General features: G+C 48.9%; 1 protein-coding gene across 1 annotated transcript in view; it reads right to left on the bottom strand.

Moving 5' to 3' along the window:
- LOC123245271 (uncharacterized protein KIAA1671-like) overlaps positions 1-12,298 on the bottom strand; it is a 79,415-nt gene that overhangs the window by 4,391 nt on the left and 62,726 nt on the right. The window contains exons 4-6 of the mRNA XM_044674090.1: positions 5,293-5,538; positions 1,858-2,032; positions 841-965 (exon numbers count right to left, since the gene is read on the bottom strand). Of these exons, the coding sequence (XP_044530025.1) occupies positions 841-965; positions 1,858-2,032; positions 5,293-5,538 (546 nt within the window). The remainder of the gene's footprint in view (positions 1-840; positions 966-1,857; positions 2,033-5,292; positions 5,539-12,298) is intronic.

Below are 12,298 nucleotides of genomic sequence, written 5' to 3'. Positions count from 1 at the left end.
TTTTATGTTTTAATATATTATATATATATATATATATATAAATTGGGAAATGTTTAACAAAATAAATAAAAATACAATTAAACACAGATAATGTCAGTATGTGGTTTTTTTTTTAAAGTCAATATGTGGCCCATAGGGATCCTTATGTACAGTTTGATGTTCTTGTTGAATCATCTCCTACTCTTTATGACTCCATTTGGGATTTTCTTGATAAGGATACTGAAGGGATTTGCCATTTCCTTCTTCAAATCATTTGACAGATAAGGAAACAGGTCAATAGGATAAAGTGACTTGCCCAGGGTCACATAGCTAAGATACTATAGTAATTTGCCATTTCCTTCTCCAGCTCATTTGACAGAGGAGGAAACTGAGACCAACAGGGTCTAGTGACTTGCCCAGGGTCCCACAGTTAGGAGGTATCAGAGCCCAAATTTGAACTCGGGCCTTCCTGACTCCAGGGCCAGTGCTCTATATCCACTTGTACTACCCTAGCTGGGTGGTGACCTCCATTTCTGTTTGAATTTGACAGCCCTGAGTCTAACCCCTGCATTTTACAGATGGAAAATGAGGCCCACAGAGGCTACCCTCTGCCCACATCCACCCCCAGTTAGTGCCAGGGGTCCCACTCGAATGCAAGGCTTCCTGACTCTGAGCCCAGAACTATGCACTAACCAGCCTCCGATGCCTCTGTCTGAAGAGGAGGATGGGAAAAAGACAGCCTTCTGGCCAAGACGATTCCCCTCCTCTCTTTCCAGAGATGGCCCTGCTCTGGGCTGCGGCCTAGGGGAGGGCGGCAGGCCTAACCCACGAAGGAGAAAGCCAGCTGCCAGCCGGTGATACCTTGAGCACGGAAGGATCCACGCCCGGGAAGATGGGCAGCCGCTGGGGCTGGCTCACTGGAGTCCTCTCTGACCTGGGCGGCTTCCCTTCTTCGTCCGACTCCTCCTTCTTGGCCAATTTATCTTCTGTTGGCAAAGACAAGGCAAAAGACATTGTTGCGAGGCCCAGAATGGGGCCACAAATCTCTACCGAGGGCCAGGGTCCGGCAGGCTCCCTAGAGAAGGCAGTGACTTAGAAGACACGAGCCTGGACGAAGTGGAAAGGAGTCAGGAGCCCTGGGATTGAGCCCCAGTCCACCGTTCGGTCGTTGTGTGACCCTGGGCAAGTCACTTCACCCCCATTGCCTCGCCCTTACCTCTCTTCTGCCTTGGAACCGGGACTTAGTTTTGAATATAAGTCGGAAAGTAGGGGGTAAAAAAATGAGGAGGTTGGCCTTGATGACCACTTGGGCCCCTTCCAATCTGCTCCCCGAAGGAAGAGGCCCAAATCTGGTCCAGTCCTGCCCCCTCACTTTATAGATGAGGAAACACAGCCCCAGAGAGTTTGGCGACCGCCCCCAGCCCACAGGCGACTGCACAAAGTCCTTCCCTGCAAGGTGGCCCCCGCTTTCTCCGATCTACAGCTAGTTGGTACAAAGCCGTGACATGTGGTCTGAAGCTCCCTGAGGGCAGGCTGATGTCTTTATGCTCCTGGCACCTCTTTAATAAATGGAATCGTCTAATAAATGTTTGATAACTTGTCTTCCTGGCTTACGAAGGGAGGGGCAGAAAGGGGGACTTGAACCCAGGACCTCAGACTCCCCTACCGCGATGCCTCCCGCCCCTTCTCACTGCGTGTTACACTCGTCTGCGCTGGTGTCTTAGCGCTGCCTCTCACTGCGGAGGTTCATCGTCTGGAATTGGAGGCTTGGCCAAGGGTGCTTCTGAGGCTTTCCTGCTCCTGCTGTCTCCCCCCGAACCCTCCCAGCCGGTGTCTGCCCTGCTGCCCTCCCGCCGCCTCCCCAGGGCTGGCCGGTACCTGTGGAATCCTTAAACATCCAGGCACTGTCGGCCTCTTCCACCGAGGAGGACTGGTTCTCGGCCTCGCCGACGCGGCTCCTGCGGAGGGCGTGCGAGATCGGGGCCCGGCGCCGATTCCTCCTGCTGAGCTGGGCGCGGGCCTTCAGGGCGCTCGAGTCCAACACCGAGGTTTGCTTTGGGGAAACGGGGACCACAGATTAGTTCATGCAGCCAGCCGAGCCGAGGGGGGCCGGGGCCACGCGGACGACGGAGCCTGGCCCGGGCTAATGCCCGCCTTCAGGGCCGGCCCAACACTCCAGCGTCCCCACGTCTTTGAGATGATCCCCATCACCCAAGCGGGGCTTCTCCTCCGCTGACAGAGGATGGGGTGGCACACGGAAAAGCATCTCGTCTCTGGGGGAGCCCCTCTTGGGAGCCTGCTGAGGAAACTGAGGCAGGAAACGGCCGAGTGACTTGCTCAGAGTCACGAAGCTAATCAGTGTCTAAGGAAGAATTTCTATGAACCATGTATTCCAGTGAGATAATAGTCTAACTAATGAGATGTGTTAGGCTTTGACGTTCTATGATCTGGGGTTTCCTGCCAGCTGTGCCATGCCATGTTCTGAGACCCCTCCTGGGTCTACATTCCCTGTTCTGAGACCCCTTCCAGCGCAGCATTGAGGTTTTCTGTTCTAAGACTCCTCCAGCTCTGATATTCCTTGTTCTGAGACCCCTCTGGCTCTCACATCCCCTGCTCTAAGACCCCTCTAGCTCTTATATTCCCTGCTCTAAGACCCCTCCTGGGTTTACATTCCCTGTTCTAAGACCCCTCTAGCTCAGCTCTGATATTCCCTGTTCTGAGACACCTTCCAGCTCACCACTGACATTCCCTGTTCTAAGGACCTTCCTGGGTCTGACATTCCCTGTTCTAAGACCCCTTCTAGCTCTGATATTCCCTGTTCTAAGATTCCTCCTGGGTCTGTCATTCCCTGTACTAAGACCCCTCCAGCTCTCATATCCTCTCTTCTAAGACCCTTTCTAGCTCGCCACTGACATTCCCTGTTCTAAGGACCTTCCTGGGTCTGACATTCCCTGTTCTAAGGCCCTTGTGGCTCTCCCTCCTCTGTTCTAAGCTCCCCTCTGCCCCTCATCTATGGTACTTCCTGAATGTTTTAAAGCTATAGAAATAAGAAGCGGATAGATAGAGCTTCATCACCTTTGATCCCATTTCACATAAGTAGAGGAAATGAGGACCCAGGAGGGGGGGTAACCCGTGGCATGGCCGGGAGGGGGCAGCCAACGGCAGCAGCAGCTGGAGGGAAGGCCGAGGAGGGGCAGCACCTCAGACCTCGCCATCTCTGACTGCCAGGCCCGGCGTGTTGGGTCGTCTCTCAGAAGCTCAGGAAGGCTGGAATCACCCGGGCCCTCCTCTGAGACAGCTCTAGCAGTGACCTCGGTCTTACGTCTCTTTTGTCACAGATTTGGTTTCGTCCCCCCAAACGCCACATAGCAAGGCCTTAAGTCTTTCATTCGAGGCCTCTTCTGTGGATCCAAAACAAACACTTGGAGATGGTGACTGCAGCAAGTCATCTCCCACATAATTTTTTTTTTTACTTTTTTTTTTTTAAACCCTTAACTTCTGTGTATTGGCTCCTTGGTGGATGGAAGAGTGGTAAGGGTAGGCAATAGGGGTCAAGTGACTTGCCCAGGGTCACACAGCTGGGAAGTGTCTGAGGCCAGATTTGAACCCAGGACCTCCCGTCTCTAGGCCTGACTCTCAATCCACTGAGCCACCCAGCTGCCCCCTCCCACATATTTTTAAGGGAAAGCTGACATCTGTGGGCTAAACACTGGGCCAGCTGTTTCCTCACCTCGTGACAACCAGGTTGGGGGAAACTGTTCTGGGCTGAGGATGGGATGGGGGAAGGACTCGAATTTCCAAATCTGTTTCCCTAACACAAACGCTCTCCAGGGCCCACAGATACAGGCCGAGGGGCCGCAGATCAGGACGTCATGGGCACAGGGTGCCTCTCCATTTCTTGTATCCAGAATCATTAAAGAGAATCAGAGGATCTCAGGGGACCTCAGCAGGCTGAATTTCAGAAAGAGGAAGAAAAACCTCCTATTTTAAAAATACAGATTGAGGAGCTTGATAGAACCTTAGAACACAGAACCGAGAAGCCAGGAAGAAACTTAGCAAACAAAATGCCAAAGTTGGAAAGGAACTTGGAATTCAGAATGAAGAGGGTCCTTGCAACACAGAATACAAGAAGCAACATGGTACTGTGGGGAAATCACTGGAACAAGAGAGCCTGGATTCAAATCCTGTGCTAGCTAATTGCTACCTATGTGAACTTAAGCCAAGTCCTTTCCCCTTTGGGAGCCCCAGTTTCCAATCCTCATCTATCCACTTCTGTCACCTTCTTCAGAAAGGAAGAGACTAGAAAATGTCTCAAGTCCCTTCCTATATGGCAACCATGATCCAATGGGCTCCAGAAAAGGAAGGAGAGCTAGAACTGAAGTAGAGGGGGCAGCTGGGTAGCTCAGTGGATTGAGAGCCAGGCTTAGAGATGGGAGGTCCTGGGTTCAAATCTGGCCTCAGACACTTCCCAGCTGTGTGACCCTGGGCAAGTCACTTGACCCCCATTGCCCACCCTTACCATTCTTCTGCCAATTGATACCAAGATGGAAGGTAAGGGTTTAAATTAAAAAAAAAAATGGCAACTCTAAGTTCCTGATTGCAATAACAAAACCTCCTAGGCAAGATAATTCTTTATTAGTATTATTTCATATCCACAGAACAGGGTTAGAATGAACTGTCAAATGGAGAGAGAGAGAGAAGGGAGAGAGGAAGAGAGGGAGGGAGGAAGGGAGAAAAGGAGAGAGGGAGGAAGGGAATGAGGGAGGGAGGAAAGAAGGAATGAAGGAACAAAGGAAGGAAGGAAGGAAGGAAGGAAGGAAGGAAGGAAGGAAGGAAGGAAGGAAGGGAGGGAGGGAGGAAGGAGGGAGGGAGTGAGGCAGGGAGGAAGGAAAGAAGGAATGAAGGAACAAAGGAAGGAAGGAAGGAAGGAAGGAAGGAAGGAAGGAAGGAACAAAAGAAAGGGGGAATGAAGGAAGGAACAAAGGAACAAAGGAAGGGAAGGAAAATGCAGCATATTATAGAGGAGAAAGCACTGGATTTGTAGCCANAAGGAAGGAAGGAAGGAAGGAAGGAAGGAAGGAAGGAGAGAAAGAAAGGAAGGAAGGGAAGGGAGGAAGGAGAGAAAGAAACGAAGGAAAGGAAGAAGGATTATTTATTGCTTACTATGTGCCTGGCACTGAGCTAGCTTTATTCCAGCAATCCCTCTCAATGGTCATTTCCAACCCTTGATTCCTTGGGAGTAGGAGGGCAGTAGGTCAAAGAGTCTTTGATCCTCCCCTTCCAGGAGGCGCAAGACCTCAGCATGGGACTTACATTGATGAAGGAGAAGTCGTCCACCTTCCCCTCCAGGCCAGCAGTGTCTGAAGAGGGAGCTCCCTCTGTCCCATCGGTTGAATCCAAGTCTGTGCTGGAACGGTCCAGGCTTGTGCTTCTTTGATCCCTGGAGGAGTCACCGGGATCTGCGGGGGAGGCTGGCTCCGTCTGGGATGACAGGGAAGAAAGCCGGCTACTGGGAGGCTGTTTTCGGACCGAAGTGACATTGCTGTCGGGAGAAGGAGACTCGGGAGCAAAGCTGTAGGAAGACAAGAGCATGTGGATTGGGACCAAATATTAAAGCCATTTGACAAAAGGATTCTTGAGGGCTTCTTCTTGTGCTGAGCACACGTCTAACCCAGAGGGCCCTTCAAAAATGCACATTGTTGGGGGCACTTAGGTATAGCTCCATGAAATGAGAGCCAGACTTAGAGACGGGAGGTCCTGGGTTCATATCTGGCCTCAGACACTTCCTAGCTGTGTGACTTTGGGCAAGTCATTTAACCCCCCCTTGCCTAGCCCTAAACACTCTTCTGATTTGAGACTAATATACAGTATTGATTCTAAGATGGCAAGTAAGGGTCTGTTTGGCTAGTATTTTATTTTATTATTATTTTTTTAAACCCTCACCTTCCATCTTGGAGTCAATACTGTGTATTGGCTCCAAGGCTGAAGAGTGGTAAAGGCTAGGCAATGGGGGTTAAGTGACTTGCCCAGGGTCACACAGCTAGGACATGTCTGAGGCCAGATTTGAACCTCGGATCTCCCGTCTCTAGGCCTGGCTCTCAATCCACTGAGCCACCCAGCTGGTTTTTTTTAAAATTACATAGTTATACAACTTCAGAAAACTTATGGGGAAATTTGTTATTATATGTAATTAATAAAATAAAATAGCTCTATAAAAATAAATAAAAAGCACATTGTTTCTTGGCAAAGCATCATGGGAAATACAAAGATGCCTAAGAAACAGCCTCTGCCCTAGAGTTTATACTTCAGATCATTTCAGGTCATTTCTCTCTGAGTCTCAATTTCCTCATGTATAAAAAGAGAATAATCAAAAGCACCTCGGTCTTACAAGCCTTTCTTCCAGGGTTATTAAATAATCAAAGGGCAGACCCAGGATTTGAACCCGGGGCCTCTAATTACACATTTTGGAGTCCTTAGAACATGGAGAGCCATGCCTGTAGTTCAAATCAGCCTCAGACACTTAACTAGCTGTGTGACTTTGGGCAGGTCCTTTCACCCTGTGTGCCTCAGTTTCCTTATCTGTCAAACGAGATGAAAGAGGAAATGGCAAACCACTCCAGTACTTTTGCCCAGAAAACCCCAAATGGAGCCCCAAAGAGTGGGTCCCAATCGGGAACAACAATAACACAGAACAGAATGTCAGGGCTGAGGTGGGGACTTCGAACATGGAATGCCAGAGTTAGGAGGGGCCTTAAAGCAGAGAGCACTGAATATCACATCTGTCAGAGCCCTCAGAGACCATCTATAAAGATAGGGTGACAGTGAGAGCTCCCCTTCCTGCCTGCCAGGTGTTCCCTGGGAAGGGCCTCCCCTGGGAGAGGTCCCAGCCCCTAGATGAAGGGAGCAGCCCTAACCCTAGACAAAGGAGGAAGGTCTTATCAGATGAGAAGCGCCTGAAGGCCGGGGAGTGGAGGCTTTATCTGAGACTCCCGACAGCTGGTGATTAGGCCTGTGGCTCATCACATTTTCACACAGTCCTGTCAGGCAATCACTCCCTTGATCTGGGGAAGAGCTCTAGACCTCCTGGGCCTCAGAAACGCTCCAAAGATCACTGGCTTGGGTGGTGGTTTCTTCCTTATAAGCTTATTGTCACAGGAAATCTGAACAGAGGCAGCTTTCTTTGCCACCCAGGACTTCAAGACCTGGGTGCCTCCCTCAGGACCTGAATTCAGGTCCTACCTCTGACGCTAGTGGCTAGGAACTATACAATGAATGCCTAGCATAGAGAGGGTAGCAGAGAAATCAGGTATGTGTTCAGATTCGACTTCCAGTGCCAGGGTCCACGTTTCCTGGACAAGCCAACCCTCTCATAGTTGCCCCAGGAATCTCCTTAAGCTCACCATCAAGGTAGTAATGATAACAACAAAATCCAGGGTTTATGTGGCATCCACAAATGTGCCAGGCATTGTGCTAAGTGCTGGGGACTCAAAAACAGGAAGACAGTCCCTGCTCTCAAGGAGCTTTTAATCTAATGGGACAGACAAATCTATACAAAAGCATCTTCTATACAGGATTAACAGGAAATAACAAACAGAGGGAAGGCACTAAAATCAGGAGGGGCTGGAGAAGCCTTCCAAGGAAGGTAGGATTTTAGGTGGGTCTTAAAGGCAGCCAGGATTGGTCAAGAGTCACATCAGAGGAGGGAGAGCCAGAGAAAATGCCTGGAGATCACAGTTGGTTTTTTTTTTTTTACAGAACAGCTAAGGATTTGGATCAAAGAATATGTGTTGGGAAGCGAAGTATAAAAACATTAGAAATGTAGAAGGAGGTAAGTGATGAAGGGCTCTGAATGTCAACAGATGATTGTATATGTATCTTGGAGGTGACAGAGAGCCACTGGAGTTTATTGAGTGGGGTATGGAAATGGGAGAGGGGACATGGCCAGTCCCGAGTGTCAGGAATATCAGTCCCAGTGACCGGGAAGGTCAGTGGCTGAATGGAGGATGGACTGGAGTGGGGAGAGACTTGAGGCAGGAAGACCCCCATCAGCTACTGAAATAGCCCAGGTGGGAAGTATTGGGGAGGGCTGCAACAGGATGGGGGCAATGACAGAGGAGAGGAAGGGATATTTTGGAGTGATGCTGCAAAGGTGAAAACAACCAGAGATGCCACAAAGAAAACTGACCAGAGATGTGGCAAAGGTGAAATCAACCAGAGATGCCACTTAAGGTGAAATTGACCAGAGATGAGGCAAAGGTAAACTCAACCAGAGATGCCACAAAGGTGAAACTGATCAGAAGCGTGGCAAAGGTAAACTCAACCAGAGATGCCACAAAGGTGAAACTGATCAGAAGTGTGGCAAAGGTGAAATCAACCAGAGATGCCACTTAAGGTGAACTTGACCAAAGATGAGGCAAAGGTGAAACTAACTAGAGATGCTGCAAAGGTAAAATCTATCTGAGAGGCTTTAAGGGTAACATAGACCAGAGAAGCTGAAAAAGAGAAAGTCAGCACAGATGCATAAAGGTGAAATTGACCAGAGAAGCTGAAAAGGTGAAACTGAGCAGAAATGCTGCCAAGATGACCTGGACAGGCCTTGGCATCAGCTTAGATATGGAGATGAGAGAAAATGAGGGAAATCCCAGATCCATGGCCAAGAGGCCATTGCACAAGGCAGGGGCTACAGGATTAAATCAAGCCAACGACCACCACACAATATGGAGTTTGGGATTTGAACCCAGGTGTTCTTAACTTCAAGTCCACTGCCCTGTTCCCTACAGGATGCTGCCCGACAGGGTTTCTAGTTATGCTGGCTTTCTTCCCTGTCCCCATAAAGGACCAGGAGCACAGGTTGCATCCTCCTACCTGGGCTTATATCCAAAGAGGAAATAGAATGGGTGGGTAGGAGTTCTAAAGAGACACATTCTAATAATCAAGGCTGCCCCAAAGTGAAATGAATTGTCTTTGGAGGGGCGTGTAGGATGGTGAAAGACCTTGAATTGATGGCAGAGGAAGGCTGCTTACAGGAATTCAGGATGTTTCACCAGAAGGAGAATATCTGAAGAGGAGTTCTCTTGGTCCCAGAGGGCAGAATTGGGAGCAATGGAGGGAATGGGTAAGAAAGGGCCAACTGAGGCTTGATTTCAGGAATTGCTTCCTAATAATGAGAACTACCCTTCAGGGTTTAGGGCCATTTTGGCAATCATGAACTCCCTGGAAGTCTTTAATCAGAGGCCGGATTGCTTACTTTTGGGGGATGTCAAAGGATTCCTGTTCAGATCTGGGTTCCACTACATGCCCTCTGAGGCTCCTCCCAACCTGATTTCGTCAGGTGGCCTTTCGGCCCCTCTGCCCACTCCTTCCCTGAATCCCTTTCCCCCCACTCAGGAAGCCCCAGGCAGGAAGGCTCCCTCCCATGCATCTCTCCTTGCCAAGGGTCCTCCCACCGAGAGCAGAGAGGATCGGGAAGTCTGGCAGAGAGCTGCTGCAGACTTGTTTCATGAGCTAACCTGGTGAACTTGGGCTAATGCCCATTAATAAGGAAATGCCAGGAGCGCATTCATCAGATGAATTAGTTCTAATTTGAAGGTTTCGTCATTTATGGGAGGCGGCACGGTGCAGGAGATAGAGAACTGGCCTCAGAGCCAAGAAGGCTAACGTTCGAATCTCACCTCTGACTCACACTGGCTGTGGGACTGGGCAAGCTCTCAGGCAATGTCCCAGGTATTTTCTAGCACCATAAGAGCGTGCCAGGCCGCACTGGTGAGGGGAGGTCCTTCACCCGGGTCTGTATCTCTATACAGGAGAGAGGGACTCGCCGTGTGCTTTCATTAATACAAGGATCGCCAAGGGGAAGAAACTCCAGTGTTAGAGAATTGCCTGGGGGGGGCACTAGAAGGTTGAGGGGCTAACTCGGGGTCACAGAGAAGTGTCCATCGGAGGCAGGCCTTGGGTTGGGGTCTTCCTGGCTCTGAGCCAATCATTCTCTATTTTCCAGGATGCCACCACTTATTAAATCAATAACGTTTGTGAATCACTTACTGACAGGTATCCTGAGCACTCTGGGGAAAATCAAGATGAATAAAGAGATCGCTAGGGGGCACAGAGGATAAGGTATCCAGCCTGGAGTCAGGAAAACTCATCTTCCCAAGTTCAAATCCAGCCTCAGACACTTACTAGCTGTGTGACCCTGGGCAAGTCCCTTCATGCTGTTTACCTCAGTTTCCTCATTTGGAAAATGAGCTGGAGAAGGAAATGGCCAACTTCTACACCAAGAAAACCCCCAAAGGGAGTCATGAAGAGTCAGACATGACTAAAATGACTGAGAAACAAGATAAATAAGGGTGGTAAATCCTTACATACACGGGGCACGGGAGAAATGCCTCAAAGGGGCCAGACTTGTTCAGCTGAGGCCCAGGAAGCAGCTGTGGAAGATTTCAATTTGATATAAAATGAGAACTGCCCGGGAGAGCAAAGAGCTCTTTCAAAAGGAACAGTCTTTCCCCAGCCTGGAGGTCTTCAGCAGAGGCTGAGGCCTCACTTAGCAGGGATGTCATTGAAGGGATTCCCATGCAAGTTTGGCTCTGGTGGCCTCTGAGGTCCGGGCCCCAAGATTGAGCTCCTGTGATTCTAACCATCTCCGGCCTCCTTGTCTTTGCTCGGTTCATCCCCTTAGCCCTATAATATGCTCCCTCTTACAATGATGGGAGCTACCTGAGAATGGAGTGAGGCTGAAGAGAAAAGGATCTAGGTAGGTAGGCAGACTAACTCATCTAACACTAACGTAAACAACAGAGGTCCACTAATGGGGCAGGCACAGCTAGGTGGCCCTGGGCCTGGGGTTAGGAAGCTCGCCCTTCAAATCCTGGAATACTGACTAGCTGTGTGACCCTAGGCAAGTCACTTCACTTCATCTCTGCTTGCTTCTGCTTCCCCAACTAAAAAATGTGGCTAATAATAGCACCTGCCTCCCTGGGAAATATTGTCTCCAAATAAGATCAGATTTGTAAAAGCACTTTGTAATCCTTAAAGTCACATTTTATTGAAGTCATATTTGTTAAATGTATTATAATATGGTTAAATATTAAATGATATATTTATTAAAGATTTTGTTAGTTATGGGTTACTAATAATAACATGTTATTATTAATCATGAAAAGTTCATAGAATTTTGAGCTAGGTGGCAGTAGTAGTAACAGTAATAATAGTAACAATAACAATAATAGTTACTATTAGTATAATAGCTACATAAACTATGTAACCTTGGGCAGCTGCTTATATCCCCTCTGGGGACTTCAAGTCTCTCCACTCCCCTGGAAAATGAGAGAGCAGGATTTCAGGGGCACCAAGGCTTCCTCCGCTCCCCAAAGCATGTTAGTATGTGGATTAAAGGTCCTCTGAGCTCTGACATCCCCCTCACCATCTCTAGCTTTTACGTTGCCTGTTCTAAAGACCCTCTCATCTCTGACATTCCCTGTTCTAAGTCTCCTCCAAGCTCTGATATTCCCTGTTCTAAGCCCCCTCCCAGCTCTGCCATTCCCTGTTCTAGGCTCCTGCCCAGTCCAAACATCCTATTTAGGTCCTTCCTAATTCTAGCACTCTCTGTTCCTAAGGGCTTCCCATCATTGACATTTCATGTTCTAAAGTTCCTTCCAGTTTCGATATTTTATGATTTTATTCCTGGAAAATCCAGTGGATCAGGAATACCAGTGGGGCAGTTTATCAACAGGCCTGCCTTGAAAAATATCTGTTCCCCTATTCTGTGTACAAAATCCAACTCAGATCTAGCTGTATTTCTACAGAGAACCTAAAGAGATACCTAAGAAATTCAAAATATTTGATTTCACTCTAATTCTTGAACCGGAACAATTCAAGGAGACCAACATCAGGCTAAGTGTTACTCTGCAGCCAGTAGATGGCGCTAGACTACAGCAGCACCTAACAAAGGGGCTCTCAAAGCTGCTGTCAATTGTAGTTCATGCTCTACTTTCAAGAGGACACCAGGGGGAGCTGTTTCCAAAGGACACCAACCAGTATATGTTGACCAATTTTAAACACCATAAGCCTGCAGCCTCTTCCTTTTAAAGTAAGCACAGATCTAACCATGGCGCTCTCTGGTTCAAGAAGCAACTTGGCTACTCCTGGTCTCTGAGCTCACATACACATTTCTTTGTTGGGCCTTTCAAGCTCCCTTTTGACCTATCTCTCCAGGCTTAATACACACACAACTCTCTCCTCTCCCCTCCCCTCCCCTCCCCTCTCCTCTCCTCCCCTCTCCTCTCCTCTCCTCCCCTCTCCTCTCCTCTCCTCTCCTCTCCTC

The sequence above is a fragment of the Gracilinanus agilis genome, chromosome 1 (assembly GCF_016433145.1).
Source record: "Gracilinanus agilis isolate LMUSP501 chromosome 1, AgileGrace, whole genome shotgun sequence".
NCBI lineage: Eukaryota > Metazoa > Chordata > Mammalia > Didelphimorphia > Didelphidae > Gracilinanus > Gracilinanus agilis.
The sequence above is the reverse complement of the archived record's forward strand: the minus strand, read 5'-3'. Positions and strand labels throughout refer to the sequence as shown.